The sequence below is a fragment of the Carlito syrichta genome, unplaced genomic scaffold (assembly GCF_000164805.1).
Source record: "Carlito syrichta isolate Samal-C Ts95f unplaced genomic scaffold, Tarsius_syrichta-2.0.1 Scaffold302085, whole genome shotgun sequence".
Lineage (NCBI taxonomy): Eukaryota > Metazoa > Chordata > Mammalia > Primates > Tarsiidae > Carlito > Carlito syrichta.
The window spans coordinates 372,782-393,084 of NW_007246181.1; the positions used below are offsets into that span (position 1 = coordinate 372,782).

The window sequence follows — 20,303 nt, forward strand, 5'->3', positions numbered from 1 at the left end:
TTGAATGGTTCGTTGGGGCACAAGAGATGAAATCCTATGTATTTAAACCTACGCCTTTTTCTCCAACAGGGATTTGAGGAGGCTTAAAAAAATTCATGATGTAATCCAATAAAAATAGATGAAAATATTACCCTGAAGGGAAAACAAGGAAGGAAGAGAAAATGAGGCCAAGGCCAAGGTCATGCATAGAAATGGAAAGTCTTGCAAAATTGTTAAAGGTGGTCACAAATTCAGTTGTATCTTCTGGGGGCTTAAGCAAAGAAAGAATTGGAGTTCATAAGAAAATGTCAAGTATACAAAAGATTAAAAAAAACAAAGAAGCAAAAACCCACCATCTGCTCAAGAGCAACTCAGCTTTTGCTGGACACTAGAAGATAATTTCCTGAGAATAAATTTCTATAAGTGGCATTCCTAAATTGAAGTTTTTGTAGATTTTTTTTTTGGAGTTGAAGTCACACTCTGTTGCCCAGGCTGGAGTGCAGTGGCACGCTCACGGCCACTGCAGCCTCGACCTGCTGGGTTCAGGTGATCCTTCTGCCTCAGCCTTCCAAGTAGCTGGAATTACAGGCATGCGCTACTACGCCTGGCTAATTTTATTTATTTATTGTAGAGATGAGGTCTTGCCAAGTTGCCTGGGCTGGTCTCAAACCCGTGAACTCAGGCAATCCTCTCACCTTGGCCTCCCAAAGTGCTAGGATAATAGGCATGAGCCACCGCGCCCGGCCTGTTTTGTAGATTTTTAAGGTCTCTGGTATATATTGCCACAGACAAACTGCTCTCCAGAAAGGTGGTTCTGATTTACACTCCTACAGCAGTCTGTTCTCTTCTCCATACTGGGGATTAACTTTTTTGGAGGGGGGAAGGGGGTAAGAGTTATTTGAAATGTGATAGATATAAATTCAGTGTTTTCATCTGAAAATAAATGATGCTATTTTTCACATCCATCATTGTTAGTATGCATCAGGTAAGTTGCCTGCCTCATATTTTGTATATATTTTCTACGGACTGATTTGTCTCTTTCGTTCTTTTTTAAACCTACTGTCTGGAGAGTGTTCTTTTTCTATGAAGAATGTCGATTCTTTGCCATACATGTTACTAATATTGTTGGTTACTTTTGCTTAAGCTTTTTGACATTCAAAAGTGTATCTTTTTAATAAAATCAATTTTTTTCTTTTTCTGAGTCAGCCAACAAATATTTGTTACATGCCTATTTTGTGCCTTACATGGAAATTTCTGAATTTTACTGAGAAAAGCGAGGTTAAGCAATAATGGTCAAAGCCACTCAGCAGTAGCGGGTGGGGCTGGGGCTGGGGTGTTGGTGGCCTATACCAGGGTGCTGGTACCAGTGAATGTGGAAAGAAATAGACAAGAAACCATGCCCCAGGCAAAGGTTCAAGAGGACCTAGGTGTGATAGGGGTAGGACAGCTGACATTCTTCTTGGCTTGAACCCCTAAGATGCCAGCACATCATCTGTGAGGGTGTGCTCTGAGACCCATCCATGCTTTGTGCACATTTGTATACACACACACACACACACACACACACACACACACACACACACACGGGCAAGGGGGATAAGAGAGGCCAGAAGTGACTAAGTCGCCTTTGTTAGGAGGGTCAGAGGAAGACACACATCAAAGATGCCTGCTGTTGTGTAACGGGAATGGGGATTAGAAAAAACCCAGAAGTTGTCTCAGTATTGCTAAAAGGCCAAGATGGAAAACCCATGGCTCTCAGAAGAGGCAAGGCATGACTGCTTGGAGATAAGAGCACCAAAGGACAGCAAAGTCTCTGCTCAGGAAAGCCCCGGGTCCTATCTAGTCAGCTAGTGTGGCCACCTGTAGCCCTCCAAGGGCCTCTAGTCACCACTCAGCAACTTAGGCTGAGGAACATCTGCACTAGCTGAGCAGAACCCCTTTCTCGCTGCTCAGTTACAATCAGACAGTCATTGAATACATTCCCCCTCAGAACTGGAACAAGGCAAGGATGTCCACTTCACCACTCCTATTCAACACAGTACTGGAAATCCTAGCCAAATCAGTCAGGCAAGAAAAAGGAATAAGGTGTATCCAAATTGCAAAAGAGGAAATCAAACTATCTCTGTAGGCTGACGATATGATCTTATACCTAGAGAACCATAAAGACTCCTCCAAAAGACTCCTGGACTTGATAAATGAATTTGGTGAAGTTTCAGGATACAAAATCACACAAATCACACACAAATCAGTAGCACTGCTATATACCAATAGTGAACAAGCTGAAAATCAATTCATTTTACATTAGCAGCCAAAAAGCTAAAATACCTAGGAATATATTTAACCAAGGAGTTTTGTAGGAGAACTACAGGATCAAAGAAACTGCAGAAGACACAAACAAATGGAGAAACATCCCATGCTCATGGATAGGAAGAATCAACATTATTAAAATGACCACATTACCCAAAGTAATCTACAGATTCAATACAATCCCTGTCAAACTACCAACATCATTTTTCAGAGAATTAGAAAAAACAGTCCTAAAATTCATATGGAAACAATAAAGAGCCAGAATAACCAAAGCAATCCTAAGCAAGAAGAACAAAGCTGGCGGCATCATATTACTTGGCTTCAAATTATACTACAAGGCTGTAGTAACCAAAACAGGATGGTACTGATACAAGAGCAGACACATGAACCAATGAAACAGAATATAGAATCCAGAAATAATTCCAAATACCTATAACCAACTGATTTTTGACAAAGCAGACAAAAACATACACTGGGAAAAAGACACCCTATTCTACAAATAGTGCTAGGATCATTGGATAGCTACATGCAGAAAAATGAAACTTGATCCCTATCTTTCCCCACAAATAAAAAAATTAACTCAAGATGCATTAAAGACTTAAATGTCAGCCCTGAAGCCATAAAAATCCTAGAAGAAAACCCAGGAAAAACTCTTATGGACATTGGCCTATGCAAATAATTTTTTGTTTGTTTGTTTGTTTGTTTGTTTTTTGAGTTGGAGTCTCACTCTGTCGCCCAGTCTGGAGTGCAGTGGCCGCTCCCAGCCACCGCAGCCTCGACCTGCTGGGCTCCGGCGATCCTTCCGCCTCAGCCTTCCAAGTAGCTGGAGCTACAGGCGTGCACTACCATGCCGGGTAAATGTTTTGATTTATTGTAGAGATGAGGTCTCATCAAGTTGCCCAGGCAGGTCTCAAATCCACGGGCTCAGGCAATCCACTCAACTCAACCTCCCAAAGCGCGGGATTACAGGCTGAGCCACCGAGCCTGGCTATGCAAATAATTTATGGCTAAAATCCAGAAAGCAAATGCAACTAAAAAACAAATAAAAAAGCTTCTGCATAGCAAAAGAGATAATCAACAGAGCAAACAGCCAACCTACAGAATGGGAGAAGACACTCTGATAAAGGACTAATATCCAGAATCTACAAAGAACTCAAACAAATCAGCAAGAAAAAAGCAAATAACCCCATTAAAAAGTGGGCATGGATAGACATCTCTCAAAAGAAGATATACAAATGACCTACAAACATGAAAAAATGCTCAACATCTCTCACAATCAGGGAAATGTAAATAAAAACCACAGTGAGATTCCACCTTATACCAGTTAGAATGGCCATTATTTAAAAAATAAAAAACAACAGATGCTGGCATGGATGTTGAGAAAAGGGAACACTTAACACAGTGTTGGTAAGAGTGTAAATTAGTACAACCTCTAGGAAAGCGGTATGGAGATTACTCAAAGAACTAAAAGTAAATTTACCATTTGATCCAGCAATCTCACTACTAGGTGCTGACCCAAAGCAACAGAGATTGTTATATATAAAAAAAGACAACTGTACCTGCATGTTCACCACAGCACAATTCACAATTGCAAAGATGTGGAATCAACCTAAAAGCCCATCAACTGATCAGTGGATAATGAAAATGTGTCATATGTACAACATAGGATACTATGCAGCCATAAAAAAAGAATGAAATCATGCCCTTTGCAGCAACACAGATGGCGCTAGAGATCTTCATCCTAAGTGAACTGACTCAGAAACAGAAAACCAAACACCGCCTGTTCTCACTCATATGTGGGAGCTAATGAATGGTCACAAAGATGGAAATAATAGACACTGAGACACCAATAAGGGAGGAGGGAGAGAAGGGCGAGAGTTCAGAGACTGCCTACAGGGCACAACGTTCACTATCTGGGGAATGGGTCACCTGAGCCAATCCCCACCCCTACACAACATGTCCATGTAATGAACACACGTGTGTATCCCCAGAATCTAAAATAAAAACTAAAAACAAAATCACATTTATGAAATCCTGGATAATTTGCAGAAATGCAGTTTCAAAATTTGATCCAGTTGCACTTGTGTTTTAAACATTTGATTTTTTTTTTTTTTTTTTTTTTTTTTTTGGAGTCTCACTTTGTCACCCAGGCTGGAGTGCAGTGGCACGCTCACAGCCACCGCAGCCTCGACTTGCTAGGCTCAGCCAATCCTGCCTCAGCCTTCTGAGTAGCATGAGCTACCACACCCGACTAATATTTTTATTTATCATGGAGACCAGGTCTCGCTGATTTGCCCAGGTTGGTCTCGAACCCCTGGTCTCAGGCAATCCTCTCACCTCAGCTTCCCAAAGTGCTGGGATTGTAGGCATGAGTCATCGCACCTGGTCAAAATTTCTTTTTTTTTTTTCAAGTTGAAGTCTCACTCTGTCTCCCAGGGTGAAGTGCAGTGGCACACTCATGGCCACCACAGCCTCGACCTCCTGGGCTCAGGTGATCCTTTCACTTCAGCTTCCAAGTAGCTGGAGCCACAGGCATGCACCACCACACCCGGCTAACTTTTGGATTTATTGTAGAGGTGAGGTCTCTCCAAGTTGCCCAAACTGGTCTCAAACCCGTGAGCTCAGGCAATCTTCTTATTTCGGCCTCCCAAAGTGCTGGGATTATAGAACATTTGATTTTTAAAAAATGACTGAATGGAAAGTGATAGATGTCTGTAGTAAGAAGGGAGAAATGTTTGAGTGGTGATTGATTTGATAAATTTTCAGTTAATTAGCAAATATTTTATATTATAAGTCATAACCAATATTATAAACCTGAGATTATAGCTAGTAAACACATGGGTAAAAGAAAAAAAATTAAGACAGTCACATCTCCTTTAAGTAATATAGAGTCACTGTTAGGGTAAAGACCTGAATCCCATGGCAGAAAGGACAAAGCACAACCCCACGTGTTTTTTTTTTTTAAGTGCAAGGGACTGAGGAAAACACTTAAAATCCCCAGACCTTTCCTGTCCCTGTCATACACTCTGTGAGGTAGACAGCCCTTGCTCTCACCAGGCCAGGCCTATTCTGTGACATTCCTGCCTCCTTCCTTAATAATGCTTGTTGGCAGGCCCTTGGCACATGCGATTTTTTTCTGCAAGGATCTTTTCCCTCATCTTCTTGGTCAGTTCATATCTGGTTTCCAGATCTGCTTGAGCATGATGTTCATAGCCTTCTCTGATCTCCCTGTACCAGGCCCTCCAGCACTGAGTGTCTCTCCTTCAAAACACTCACACTTACATCTATGTGCATGACTGATGGATTAAGGTGAGTCTCCACTCTAGAACTATAAGCTCCACAAGAGCAGGACTGTATGTGATATAACTCAAGTTGGTATCTTCCAGCCTAGGCAACATAGCAAGACTCCAACTTCACAAAAAAATTAGCTGGACGTGGTGGCACGGGTCTGTATTCCCAACTACTTGGGAGGCTGAGGCGAGAAGATTGCTTGAGCCCAGTAGGTTGAGGTTGCAAGGGTCATCCCAATCCATCTCAAGAACACTGCTCCTACTCCAAGGCACACGCGTTTTTGTTGTTGTTGTTGTTTGTTTGTTTGTTTTTGAGTTGGAGTCTCACTCCGTCGCCCAGACTGGAGTGCAGTGGCCACTCCCAGCCACCACAGCCTCGACCTGCTGGGCTCCAGTGATCCTTCCACCTCAGCCTTCCGAGTAGCTGGAATTACAGGCATGCACTACCACGCCCTGCTAGTTTTTTGATTTATTGTAGAGATGAAGTCTTGCTGCCCAGGCAGGTCTCGAACCCGCAGCCTCAGGCAATCCACTCACCTCAGCCTCCCAAAGGCGTGGGATTACAGGCTGAGCCACCGAGCCCGGCTGGCACACGCGTTTTAATTCTCTCTGCAAGCAGAGGGCTGGAAGGAAGGAAGTCTGTGATACCTTCTTTATGTCACCCAGCTTGGTGCCTCTCCTGCTGGCCCGGTTGGCAAGGTCACGTTCCTCAACTTCTCTTTGGAAAGAAAACTGCTTTCATCTTTGTTGTTAACAGGAGGCATGAGGCTCCAAAATTCTCAAAATGGATCTAGGCCATGAATACAGAGTGGTCCCTGGGCCAGCGGCATCCACATCACCTGGGGGCTGGCCAGAAATGCAGGTTCTTGGCCCCACCCCACACCCACCGAATCCAAATCCACATTTCCACAAGATCCCCAGGTGATTCTTATGCACACTTGAGATTGACAGTCATTTAAAATTACATGTTAATTTTTGGAAACTTCAGCTCCAAACAAAGCCATATGCTTACTCTAAATGACGCAGAAAAAAGGTCAAAGAGCCTGATGAGTTCCCCACAGGTATGGAATTTGTGGGTAAATCTTGATTTATCTGTTTTTACTTTCTGTCACACAGGGAACACTGGGAACCCAATTACCAGCTGTATCTGTCCAGAGCTAACCAGGAGCTGGTGCTACGGAAACAGGGAGTGAGCTTCACTCTTAACTCTTATACAGGCCAGCTAAGTTCTTTGGCAAGAAAAAACCTGGTTGGTGAGGCTGAGGAGGTATTCACATAATAAAGAATAGAAATACAGTTTGTCTCATTAATAGTTCTAGTTCTCAACACTCTCCAGAAATTAATGTTCCCCAAAAGGTAACACCCACTCAGCCTCCCTATTAGTCTTCAGGAAGCCTGAGAAGTGTCTTATACATATCACCTATTAATACTCCCAACAATTATTGATAATAGAGATTTATCACTCAGTTTTGCAGATGAGGAAACTGAGGCTCAAAGACTCAGGGTGATGGAAATGAAGATCATTCTCAAGTCTGTTTGACAGTAGAATCCTGGGGGTAGGATGTGGCCAAGTCATTTGGGAGTGTGTGCGCCATGTCCCAACCATATAGAACTCCACTACACCAGGGAGTGAGAAGCAGCTGTCTTCCGGGCAGCACTTCTTTTTTTTTTTTTTTTTTTTGAGTTGGAGTCTCACTCTGTCACCCAGACTGGAGTGCAGTGGCCGCTCCCGGCCACCGCAGCCTCGACCTGCTGGGCTCCGGCGATCCTTCCGCCTCAGCCTTCCAAGTAGCCGGAATTACAGGCGCGCGCTACCACGCCCGGCTGATTTTTTGATTTATTATAGAGATGAGGTCTTGCTGCCCAGGCGGGTCTCGAACCCTCGGACTCAGGCAATCCACTCACCTCAGCCTCCCAAAGGCGCGGGATTATAGGCTGAGCCACCAAGCCTGGCTCTACTTTTTTTTTTTTTTAACAACTTTAATGAGGGATAATTTACGTACCATACAATTCATACCAAGTAATCTCTAAGATGTTGAGGAACATGAATATTCATGGAAATAATGATGCCCTGCTTCTCAGAGAGAAGCCAAAGACATGGTGAGCCAGATGAGCCAAGGGGCCACATGGAGCCAGGGCCTGAACCACCAACCTTGGATTCCATACAGCCGGTTGAGGCGCGACCGCCGGGCCTCGTCAGTGTAGGGGACCGCGAGCCAAGGCATCTCACTGAAGTACTGTTTGAATGACTCCTCCGACCTACAGAGACACACATGGAGAACAAAGCTCTATTACCCCCACCTGCACCACCCATGGGGCCTCTCACCTCTACCAAGGTGTGCCTGGGGCTCCTGCAGAAGCAGGGGTCTCTAACCACTGCGCTTCTCAGACACCAGGCAAAAGGTATGTGTTATTCTACCCATTCCGGTATCCACCAGGAAGCAAATGCCTCCATACAACAGGTGAATCCCAAACTAAAACGCTAGGCCACTTCAGGAGCCCACAAGCCTGCATCCTACCCATTTACCTCAGGTCCGACTTCTCATTTTTCAATGAAACACAGACAGGTCTTACTTTTCTTTTCTTTCTTTTTTATTTGAGTTGGAGTCTCACTCTGCCGCCCAGACTGGAGTGCAGTGGCCGCTCCCGGCCACCGCAGCCTCGACCTGCTGGGCTCCGGCGATCCTTCCGCCTCAGCCTTCCAGGTGGCTGGAACTACAGGCGTGTGTTATCATGCCCGGCTAATTTTTTGATTTATTGTAGAGATGAGGTCTCCCCAAGTTGCCCGGGCAGGTCTTGAACCCGCGGGCTCAGGCAATCTACTCACCTCAGCCTCCCAAAGGCACGGAATTACAGGCTGAGCCACCGAGCCCGGCAGGTCTTACTTTTCTAAAGTGCTTAGATGTACACAGCCACCACATTCCCTGTAAGATTTCTAATTTGTGCATAGAACAATGACTTGTGCCTGACTATTTATATATTTTTCTTTTTTAAAAAGAGTTATAGTTTTTATATAAGTTGTCTTTTGGTACCCACTTATAGTCCACTGTGTGATCATCATATTTTTAAATTATACTGGGGACTAAGGTCAGAAATGGCTCACATGATGAGAGGCTAAGCATGCCAACATGTTAGTCCAAGCCTCTATTCTCTTTCTTTCTTTCTTTCTTTTTTTTGAGTTGGAGTCTCACTCAGTGGTCATGATCATAGCTAACTTCAGCCTTAACCTCCTCGCCTCAGGTGATCCTTCTGCCTTAGCCTCCCAAGTAGCTGAGACTACAGGCACGTGCCACCATACCCAGCTCATTTTGTGTGTGTGTGTGTGTGTGTGTGTGTGTGTGTTTAGTTGGAGTCTCACTGTCGCCTAGGCTGGAGTGCAGTGGCATGCTCACGGCCACCGCAGCCTCAATCTGCTGGGCTCAGGCAATCTTTCCTCCTCAGCTTTCCAAGTCTGGTTAATTTTTGTGATTTGTTGTAGAGATGAGGTTTGTCAAATTGCTCAGGCTGGTCTCGAATCCCTGGGCTAAGGCAATCCTCTCACCTTGGCCTCGCAATGGCTGGAATCGTAGGTGTAAACTACTGTACCCAGCCATGTTTTTGTTTTTGTTTTTTTATAGAGATGGAGTTTCATTATGTTGACCTGGCTGTCTTCAAGCTGACATGGAGATCTGTGGCGTAGAGAAGCAGGACCATAGACCAATAAACTGAGTGCAGGATGATGTGGATGTCAAGGACACAGCATGTGCACAATGCCCTCTGTGTACTGGCACCTCAGTGACCCTTCCATGGAGCTTCCTGTTCATGACAGGAACTTAAGAGGCAGAAGCGCCTGGGGGCTCAGTCTGAACTAGGGCTGGAGTTCTGAGATGAAGGAAGCTCACTGACGAGTGAAGTCAGAGACATGGCAAGAAGCAGAGGAAACTGAGGCTGAGAGGACCTGGCTTACTCCAGGAAGAAAGTGTGCCCTTTTTGTTTTGTGATGCCTTATCTATTGCACAATGAGCCCCCAAAATCCATGGTCAGAGTTAAGAAAACGATCACATGGCCATCCAAGACAGAGGTCACACTGCATTCATCTCTGGCTCTTTTCCTCTCCTATCTCCCATTTTTTAAAACCACAATCTACAAAGCTGAACAAATCAGAAAACACATGCTAATCTCAAACAATTCCGGCCTGAATTGGGATGTAGCCAGTATTTACAGTAAGAAGAGGTGTTTCTTGACTCCCCTTCAGATAATTCAGTGAGTAAACGTGCAATATATCTGTCTCTCTGCCAATAATCCCAGATATGTCTTCCCCCATCTCTACCTCCCAGCCTTACAATTAAGACGTAAGAAATGTAAGATGAAATAAATGGATGTCAGCCACCTGCAGGAAAGGGCAGTGGCACTGCCACTGCACCACATGTGTTACCTGTCCGCACTAACAAAGATGATCTCAAAGTTCTGGCCTGCCTCCTTGATCTTCCGGTAGGATTCCACTAGGACCCGGGTGAGGCTTCGGCAGGGTGGACACTGAAAGACAAGAGCAGGAACCTGCTGCAGGGTGTACTTTCTCCATTTCTCAGCTGCCTGCCATCAGAGGCCAGGTAAGCAAAACCCAAGTAGGGTTAGGACAGTGAAACCCAGTTTATAAAGGGGGTGGAAATAAGCTGGGTGTGGTGGCACTTGCCTATAATTCCAGCTACTCAGGAGGCTGGGAGCGGGGAGGATTACTTGAAGCCCAGGAGTTCAAGGTCGCAGTGAGCTATGATCATGCCACTGCACTCCAGCCTGAGCAACATAGCGAGACTCCATCTCTTATGAATGAACGAATGAGGTGAAAATAAACTTGCTTCTCTTATTGGTGAGCATCCAGTACAGATGCCTCCCCACCCCATGCAATGTGCCAGAAGGCAGTTAAAACAAACCCCTATAGGGTACTTCAGGAGTCTCATCCAAATAGGTTAAGAGGAATATCTTTATAGACCAGTTAAAAGAAGTAATGCTGCTATTATCATTTATAATAATAAGGACTTATTGTATACCAACAATGCATTGGGCACAGGAGAAGGCCAGAAGGCCAGGAAATTCCTGCCTGGCCAGTCTCACCTCCAGAAGCCAACCACAGCTGCACTTGGTGGCAACATCACTGCTTCTTTCTGTCTGGACTAAAGAGGGACCAAACACTCACCCAATGTGCAGAGAAATAGACTCCCACGTGAGACCCCTCCAGGCTGCCGCTCTCCAGGGACTGCCCATTATTTCTAAGCAAGGGCCCTGCAATGACTTCCCTGAAGGGTTTAGGTCCCCAAGGGAATTCCAGACCTGAAACAGGCAACAGATGGTGAGAATGTTAAGATTCCTCATTGTGGGCTGTGAGGTATAAAGGTAGTGAGTTATCTCAATTGATTGTTCACAGTCAGTTACAGATTGAACTCCTTGTTCTACTCTTTCCTCCCTTCTCCTACTGTACTTGACTAGTCTAAATACATTCATACATACATACATTCTTTATTTATAGCCTGGGACCCAGGAGGCCTCAGAGCTGCAGGCATGACAACATTTTCATCAAATAGCATTTGTTAGCACATCCACAGGACCTGTAGCCAACACAGGAATCCATGTAGAACTCAAGGCAAAGCTCTACCTACCCTCAAAGCAAAAGTTCCCAAACCTGGATGATGAGAAGGTCTATTTCCTGGGGTTTTTTGAAAAATCCACATGTTCAGGTCACCTCCTGAGTCTCAGGACACAGGAGTAAGGCAAAAACTTATGGCCAAAACAAAACAGGCAGATAACGTTGATGATGGGCTGGGGTTGGGAACCACTGTCTCAGGCATCAACTCTGAGTCGATTCCGTCCCAATCCTCACAACTCAGTGGTTTTCAACTCTGACTGCATTTTGGAATCCGCTGGGGAATATTAAATAGGGCGTTCCTGGGCCCCACTTCCATAGATTCTGGTTCCATTGGTCTGGGTTGGGGTTCAGGGAACCCAGTGAGAATTCACATCTAATAAAAGAGTAAAGCCCACCCAACCCAGATGGCCAACATTCTGATGACACATAAACTCCAGGCAGGAAGTATAAATAACTTGCTTCAACTCAGCCAAACAGTGTTTTCTCACGGGTGGTCCATGGACCACTGCCTCAAAATTGCCTGGGGGTGGGAGATGGGAGGGAGAAGCACAGACTAGTTAAAAATGCAGGCAGCCAAGCCTACCCTGAAACAAAAAGAATCCAAAATTCTCTGGGGGTTGGGTCAAGGAATCTGCATGGTTAACAGTCTTCAGAGATGTGTGTGTATTTGGTTCTACCACATCCTGGTTTTTACTCAGAGCAATTCTTTGAAGCAAGTGAAATTTTTACTGGAAAAATTTGTGAGCAGGGTTGAATCCTCTCACTGAGTCAATAAATAAGAGAGGAGAGATCCTACAACCCTTTTATCACTCCAGTGCAGGGGAGAAAGAAGCAGTCCTTAGACAAATGCCTACTGAGCAGGGTGATCAGAGCAGCTCATCTTGTGTGAGGCCAGCTGGCCAGCAAGACTAAGGCCTGCAGGACTCGGACATCACCAAGAAATGAGGTGCACTCACCGCTGAGGCCAGAAGAGCAACGCAGGGACTGCAACTTTGCTATAGTAATATTTTAAAGGGGAGAAAAAAAACCCACTTAGCCTGCCTCTGTTAAAGGGGTAGCTGGTGTTGAAACAGCACTAGAAATCAGTATCTGGGCTCCAGAGTTTATTATCTGGGCTCCAGAAGTAAGTATTTGGGTTCTAGAGGTCAGTATCTGGGCTCTTGAAGTCAGGATCTAGCTTCCAGAGGTCAGTGTCTAGGCTCCAGAGGTCAGTGTCTGGGCTCTAGAAATCAGTACTTGGACTCTTAGAGTCAGTATGTGGGCTCTAAGAGCTTTTCCAGTTTCCTCAGCCCTCCAAGCTGAGCTTCCTTTTTCAGAGTCGATCTCCCTTTGGCCCATGAATTAAAGCCCCTAGGAGGGACGTTAACCATGTCCTAGAGAATACTACAATTTCACAAGACAATATTCTCTAGTCACGTAAGCCCACCTATGTATATTTCATTAGTACTCACTCTACCAATGGGGAGGTGATTAGAGTAGGGGAAAGGAGAAGAGGGTTGGGTAATAAGAGTACATGGTGGACAGGCCAAGGTCTTACCTTCTGGGTCATCTCGGATCACCAGAAGCCCATTTCTGCATACAACCTTCCCGGTGGTGGCGTCTAGGAATATTAGCGATGGAATGTTGGAAATTCGGTATTTGTTCCAAAGTTTAAGCTGTAAGAAGGAAAGTAAAAGAAGGCAGTTAAGTCCAAACCAGATCAACCGCAATTATTTTGAGCCCCTCAGGCTGGGCGGTCGGTAATCAAGTAAGCACCAAAGTACACATAAATGATAACCGAGCCAAAGCACAGCTGGGCAAAAGGGACAAGTGAACTACAGTCTCCCTGGACCCTGCGGTCTGTAGCAGGGCAGAGGACCCAGGTCCCACCTAGGCTCAATCTGTGACAGAGGCTGACGGAGATCGTGTTTATTCTGGGAGAGAACCTCTCTCTTACCTCTTCCATGGGCGCTTTCTTTAAAAAGCATGAAGCTGGATTATACATCTCTAGAACACAATCAGACTTCTACCAGGTTAAGGAAGGAAGGGAAGCTTTTCATTAGTCTCGCCACCCTACCAGCAAGCAACAGCAGCCAGTTCCTCTGCTACAACCCCTTAGCCCCGAGGGAGAAGGGGCAGGTTTTCAAACAGAAGACCACGGTTAAAATCTGCCTCCCTGCCACTTCACCAGGTCCCTGTCCTTGGAATACCACAGTCATTACTGTGTATGCCACTCAGTCTGCAAAACACTGGGGAAGTAATATCCCGAGGCAGCCCCAACCCTCAGTGCCACTCAAAACAATCCTCAGTCCACTGGCAGATTCCTGAGGTTGTGCAAACTGTCAGAGGTCCAGAGTCGGGGAGGGATGAAGCTGAGAAAATGCGAATGCAACAGCCCAGAGCTAACAGTCTTGAACTTCACCACCAAGCCCAAAAAGCAACATAATGAAGTGTCGAGCTGGCAACATATCTCCAGAAAAGGAAGAATCAAAGGAAAACTCTGCAGAACAGCCCCCTGGTTAGGCCATTCAGCTGTGAGCTTCCTTTCTAGGGCTCTGGGGAAGGACCCAGACAGGAAGATTGGCCACTTGGGCACTGGCAGAACGGGGCATGGATGTGTTGCAGGAAAGCAGGCATCAGAAGACCAGCTGCATCTAGAAGAGGGAGGCAAGTGTGGCTGTAATTAGGGTTGTTTTGAGTTCCATCCCAAGCAAGGAGGGAGGAGGGCAGGGAATCTGCCAAGAAATGCTAGGCTTCCCTGTCTGTGGAGACCTGTGTCTTGGCAGGAAGGGCTGTGGAACCCCACCTCAAACTGGGTGGGCCCTGCCTCAGTGCTGCATTTTTTCCCAGCCCTACATTTCCGGCAAGCTCACAAAACCAGCCCAGGACCTCAGAACAAGAGCAATTCTGCACATACAGCTTTCAGTGACCACTATTGCATCATGCCACAGAAACCTGACACAGAATTAAGAGGATACATTCTTAAGAGAAGAGGTTTAGCAACAGAACAAGACATCCTACCACTGGGATTAGCTTCACAAGCTTGCAGTGCAAGGATCCAGCCAGGTTAATTTTTTTTTTAATTAAAATTTTTTTTTTAAAAAACTGGATTTTTTCCTGATTTATAAAGTAATTCTTGGAGTGGGGGGACAAACCATTGGAAAAAATGGAGAAACACAGCAAACCACAAAAACTGAGATAAAAATCACCCATGACTCACTATTTAGGAAAACTTAGACCATTTTATATTTCCACCAGTGGCAAATGAGAGGGCCCATTTCCCAGCACCCTTACCAACATGATCATTAAAACTAACTTTTCCAATTTGCTAGGGAAAAAATAATACCCCATTTTTGCTGCTTATCTCGGACTTATTGATGTTTAAGAGATACACTGCTGTAAATACACTGCTTTTCCCCAGTGTGTTTTATAACTGCTAAGTGCTGAAATTCACTCAACAGATATTAACTGAGCACCTATTACTTGCCAGCCTTGTTCTAAACATAAGAGATATAGGCAAGAACAGAGCAGATAAGGATGCTGCCTTCATGGAGCTCCTATTCCAGTCTATTCCAGTGGAAGAGACAGACAATAAACAAAAATATAAATATAAGTAAGCGGCCACTGCACTCCAGTCTGGATGACAGAGTGAGACTCCAATTCAAAAAAAAAAAATAGCATATAAACAGAAAAATTTCAGGCATATAAGAAACAGAAAGAAAATACAGCAAGCTGAGAGCACAGGCATGGTTGGGAAGGTAGCAAATATTTTAGAGAGAGCCATCCTGGGAGGGCATCTCCAGAGAAATGACATCTGAGCACAGACCTCAATGATGAAACGAAGCAAGCCACACACATCAGGGGAGGCCACTTGGGGCCCAAGGAACCTATGTCGAGGTTAGGAGAATGATTAGGAAGGCCAGAGTAGATGGAGCCGGAGAGGGCCAGGGAGGGCTGCAATGAGGTAAGAGGGCATTTGCGGCCCAGATCTTTAAGGCCCTGTAGACTATGGTAGAAATAATGACATTTTATTCTAAGTATAATAGGAAGCTACTGAGGTTTATCAGGGGAGTAGTATGACCTGGGAGTGGTATGACCTGAGTTATAGCTGAAAAGGTCATTTTGGGTGCCGTGAAGGAAAAGATGGCAGAGGAGGACAAGGGGAAGGCAAAAAGCTAATTGGAGAGACTAATGCCAATAGCCTAGGTAAGAGTAGTGGGCAGGGTTCGGACTGTAGCAGCAGAATCAGGACATGATGAACTTGGGAGAAGACCCAAAAGGGAAGGCTGACAGATTGAATGTTGGGGGTGAGGGAGACAGATCAAGGATGGACCTGGTTTGGGGACTTGAGCAAGTGTGTTGGGTAGGGTATCTCATTAAGCAAGATGAGGAACAGTCAGGGAGGAACAAGTTCAGAGGGAAAGACCGGAAGGTCAACAATTTCCTTTCCTTTCTCCTTCCTCCAGGCACTCAGGATGCTGAAAGAAAGGAAGGCAGCCCCAGCCCCTGATGTCGTGAAGAAGGAGGAGGCCAAGAAGGTGGTGAATCCCCTATCTGAGAAAGGTCCTAAGAATTCTGGCATTGGACAGGACATCCAGCCCAAAAGGGACATCACCTGCTTTGTCAGATGACCTTGCTGCATCTGGTTGCGGTGGCAAAGAGCTATCCTCTATAAGCAGCTGAAAGTACCTCCTGCCATTAGCCAGGTCACACAGTTCTTGGACCACCAGACAGCTACTCAGCTGCTTAAGCTGGCCCACAAGTACAGGTCAGAGATAAAGCAAGGGAAGAAGCAAAGGGTGCTGGCCCGAGCTGAGAACAAACCTCTGGCAAAGGGGATATCACCAAAAAGCCACCTGTTCACGTAGGAGTTAACACTGTCAACACCTTGGTGGAGAACAAGAAGCCTCAGCTGGTGTTGGCTGCAAACGATGTGGATTCCATCAAGCTGGCCATCTTCCTGCCTGCCCTGTATAGTAAAATGAAGGTCCCTTAGTGTATTATCAGAGGAAAAGGCAGACTGGGGCATCTAGTCCACAGGAAGACCTGTATCATGGTTGCCTTCACACAGGTTAACTCAGAAGACAAAGGAGCTCTGGCTAAGCTGATGGGAGCTATCAGGACCAATTACACTGACAGACATGAGGAGGTTCGCCGTCAATGAGGAGGCAACGTCCTGAGTCCAAAAGCTGTGGCTCACATTGCCAAGTTGGAGAAAGCAAAGTCTTAAAGAACTAGCCACGAAACTCAGCAAAATGTACTGTTGAGTGTTCTGTACAAAAAAAAACAACAAAAAGTCTCCTTCAAAAAAAAAAAGATTGAAAGGTCAATCTTGAGGCACCTATTAGACATGCAAGTGGAGATTCAGTACTTGGATTTACAGATCTCGACTCTGGGGAGAGGGGTCTGGGGATATACACCAGCGATCTTCAGTGACTCGACGGTGTTAAAGGACTGGACGAGACCACCCAAGAAGAGGACAAGGCGACAGAAGAGATCCCAGGACAGAGCCAGGGACCATGGACACAGGAGACTGGGAAGGAAGAAGGGGAATGAGGAGACTCTGGTGTCCCAAATGCCAGGTAAAGAAAGTGCCTTGGAGAGGAGAGAGCGAGTCACTGTGTCAGATGCTGCTGAGAAGCTGAGTAAGATGAGGACAGAGGACACTGGATGCAGCAAAGAAGGTCACATATGGCCCCGCTGGGGTCGGGGAGTCAGTGAAAGGGTGAGGCTGAGAGACAGACTGGCATGGAGGAGGAAGGAGTGTGCACATGCCTAAAGTGTGCCTGTGACATAGACAAGCCCAGTCCTCTTGCTGACACAGGTTGTGCTCAGAGAAGAGTAATAAAAAGGTTTGTAAAAAGAGAGAGAAAAAATGGCAAACAAAGGCTGAGGCGACGACTATAGGCAATTCTCTTCAACAGTTTTGCTGTAAAGGGAACAGAGAAATGGGGTTGTGGCTGGAAAAGTACGTGATGAGAGTGGGTGGAGGATATTTTAGAGATACTCTCACATAGGCTGATTGAGATAATCCAGAAGAGAGAGGAAAACAAAAATTTAAAAATTGGTGAGGGAGAGCTGCATGAACAAAGTCCTTGAACAGGCAAAAGGGTAAGATCTAGGTCACAAATGGAAATAGGAGTTAAAAAAAATAAGCTGACTTGTCCCTTGGCATCCGTGACCCCCTACAGATGCTCAAGTCCCTGATAGAAAATGGTGTGGTATTTGCATATAACCTACTAACATCCTCCCGTATACTTTTTCTTTTTTTCAACTCTAATCCTATATCCCATATATTTTAAATCATCTCTAGATTACTTAAAATACCTAATACAATGTAAATACTATGTAAAAACTTATTATACTGTATTATTTAGGGTATAATGACAAGAAAAAAAAAAGTCTATGAATGTTCAATAGAGATGTACTCCGCCTGCACCCGATTCACAGCTGGGTGAATTCATGGATGCAAAACCCATGGATATAGACAGCTGGCTACATATACTCTTATTTCAGTGTAGTATTTTGTCTGAATAGAAAGCCATGCTATTTGCAAGTAAAGACAACTCTACTTCTCTTTCTACAGATGACCTTTAAACAACAGGGTGCCAAACACCCTGTGCAACTGAAAATCCGTCTATGACTTTTGACTCCCCCAAAACTTGAATAATAGCCTACTGGTGGCTGAAAGCCTTAAGAACAACATAAGCAGTCAATTAACATATATTTTATATGGTATATGTATTATAGACTGCATTCTTAAAGTAAGCTAGAGGAAGGAAAATGTCATTAAAATCATAAGGAAGAGAAAATGTATTATTCATCAAGTAGACCATCATAATAAAGGTCTTCATACTCCTGGTCCTTCCTGTTGAGTAGGTTGAGGAGGATTTGGTTTTGTTGTTTCAAGGGTAGCAGAGGTGGAAGAAAATCTGAGTATAAGTGGACTCACACAGCTCAAACCTGTGTTGTTCATGGAGTCAACTGTATTTCCTTTTATTGTAAAACTATATGGGCCGGAACTTCCAGAACAATATTAAGTTACAAGCATTTTTTCTTTTTTGTGAGTTGGAGTCTCACTGTATCACCCAGGTTGGAGGGCAGTGACACACTCCCGGCCACTGCAGCTTCAACCTGCTAGGCTCTGGTGATCCTTCCACCTCAGCCTTCCAAGTAGCTGGACCAACAGGCATGTGCCACCATGCCTGGCTAATATTTTGAATATTGTAGAGATGAGGTCTCACCAAGTTGCCCAGGCTGGTCTCAAACCCGCGGGCTCAGGCAATCCTCTCATCTTGGCCTCCCAAAGTGCTGGAATTACAGGCGTGAGCCACTGCAACCGACCACAAGCATTCTTATCTTCTATATGACCATAATGAGTATGTCTGCAACATCTTATAATCAAATATAGTATTAGCCATTGGTTTGAAACAAATATTCTTTAACATATTAAGAAAAAAATAGTATTCCATAACTTTTTTTCCCTCCCAAAGTGCTAGGGTTGCAGACATGAGCCACTGCACCCAGCTCTTCTATAACTTTTTAATCAGAAGTTTTATCAGGAATGGATGCTACTTTATGACTTTCTTTTAACCTGTTGTAGTATATTTCACTAGTCGCTGTTCTAAGATTAAACTATCCTTGCCTACTTAAAATAAATCTTTCCTGGCCACATGTATTATTAAGGGATCACTAGGATCATATCTTCCCTGGGGTTTGGGGCTCCCACAAGCAAATGACACTTTGTAACAAGACTCTCTTCTTTGGTAGCTAGAGTCTTCCCTAAAGTAAACTGTAGCCTGTGACCTGCAATTAAATTTAAATATATAGCTGGCAGATGCAACATGATTATAATAGAGTGGTTTACATCGAGGCATTCATATTATACTTGAAATCTAAGTGTGTAATTTGCTCTTGGCTAGATTTTGTCTTTTTAATTTTATTTAATATTCTTATATTTTATTTTAGAGACCCTGAGTGCAGTGGAGTGACTATAGCTCACTACAGCCTTAACCTCCTGGGTTCAAGCAGTCCTCCTGCTTCAGCCTCCCAAGTAGCTAGGATTACAGGCCCAAGCCATGATGCCTGGCTATTTTTTTTTTTTTTTTTTGTAGAGATGGGATCTTGCTTGGTTGCCTAGGCTAGTTTTGAACTCCTAGCTTCAAGGATCCTCCTGCCTCAGTTTCCCAAAGTGCTGGGATTACAGGCATGAGCCGCTGTGCCCAGCCAGCTAGGTATTTTTATTTTTATTATTATTATTTTTTTAATAGGAGTCTCACTCTGTCACCCAAGCTGGAGTGCAGAGGCATGCTCACAGCTACCGCAGCCTCGACCTGCTGGACTCAGGCAACTCTTCTATCTCAGCCTTACAAGTAGCTAGAACTACAGGCGTGTGCTACTACACCCGGCTTATTTTTTAATTTATTGTAGAGACGAGGTCTCACCAACTTGCCCAGGCTGGTGTTGAACCCCTGAGCTCAGGCAATCCTCTTGCCTCAGACTCCCAAAGTGCTAGGATTACAGACTTGAGCCATCGCACCTGGCCAGCGAGGTATTTTTAAAGTTACAGCGATAAGGTTTTGGTACCTGGGCAGCCTAGCCTCTAAATGCTCAGTAGAGATGCTTTGCCAGATAAGGAAGAACCCAATTTCTCCTGGGTACCTCATAGAGACAATTTTTTTTTTTTTTGAGTAGGAGTCTCACTCTATCACCTAGGTTGAAGGGCAGTGGCATGCTCTCAGCCACCGCAGCCTCGACCTGCTGGGCTGAGGAGATCCTTCCGCCTCAGCCTTCCAGGTAGCTGGAGCTACAGGCACACGCCACCATGCCCAGCTAATTTTTCTTTTTTTTTGAGTTGGGGTCTCACTCTGTCACCCAGACTGGAGTGCTGTGGCTGCTCCCAGCCATTGCAGCCTCGACTTCCTGGGCTCCGGCGATCCTTCTGCCTCAGCCTTCCAAGTAGCTGAAACTACAGGCGCATACTACCACGCCAGGCTAATTTTTTTTTTCTTATTTATTATAGAGATGAGGTCTCCCCAAATTGCCCAGGTGGGTCTCGAACCCATGGGCTCAGGCAATCCATTCACCTCGGCCTCCCAAAGCACTGGGATTACAGGCTGAGCTACCGA

The 20,303-nt window shown here is 45.0% G+C and overlaps 1 protein-coding gene across 1 annotated transcript in view; it reads right to left on the reverse strand.

The window, feature by feature from the left end:
• Positions 1 to 20,303, reverse strand: part of NXN (nucleoredoxin) — a 121,881-nt gene that overhangs the window by 14,774 nt on the left and 86,804 nt on the right. The window contains exons 2-5 of the mRNA XM_021711350.1: positions 12,734 to 12,851; positions 10,750 to 10,883; positions 9,991 to 10,091; positions 7,729 to 7,835 (exon numbers count right to left, since the gene is read on the reverse strand). Coding sequence (XP_021567025.1) covers positions 7,729 to 7,835; positions 9,991 to 10,091; positions 10,750 to 10,883; positions 12,734 to 12,851 — 460 coding nt within the window. The remainder of the gene's footprint in view (positions 1 to 7,728; positions 7,836 to 9,990; positions 10,092 to 10,749; positions 10,884 to 12,733; positions 12,852 to 20,303) is intronic.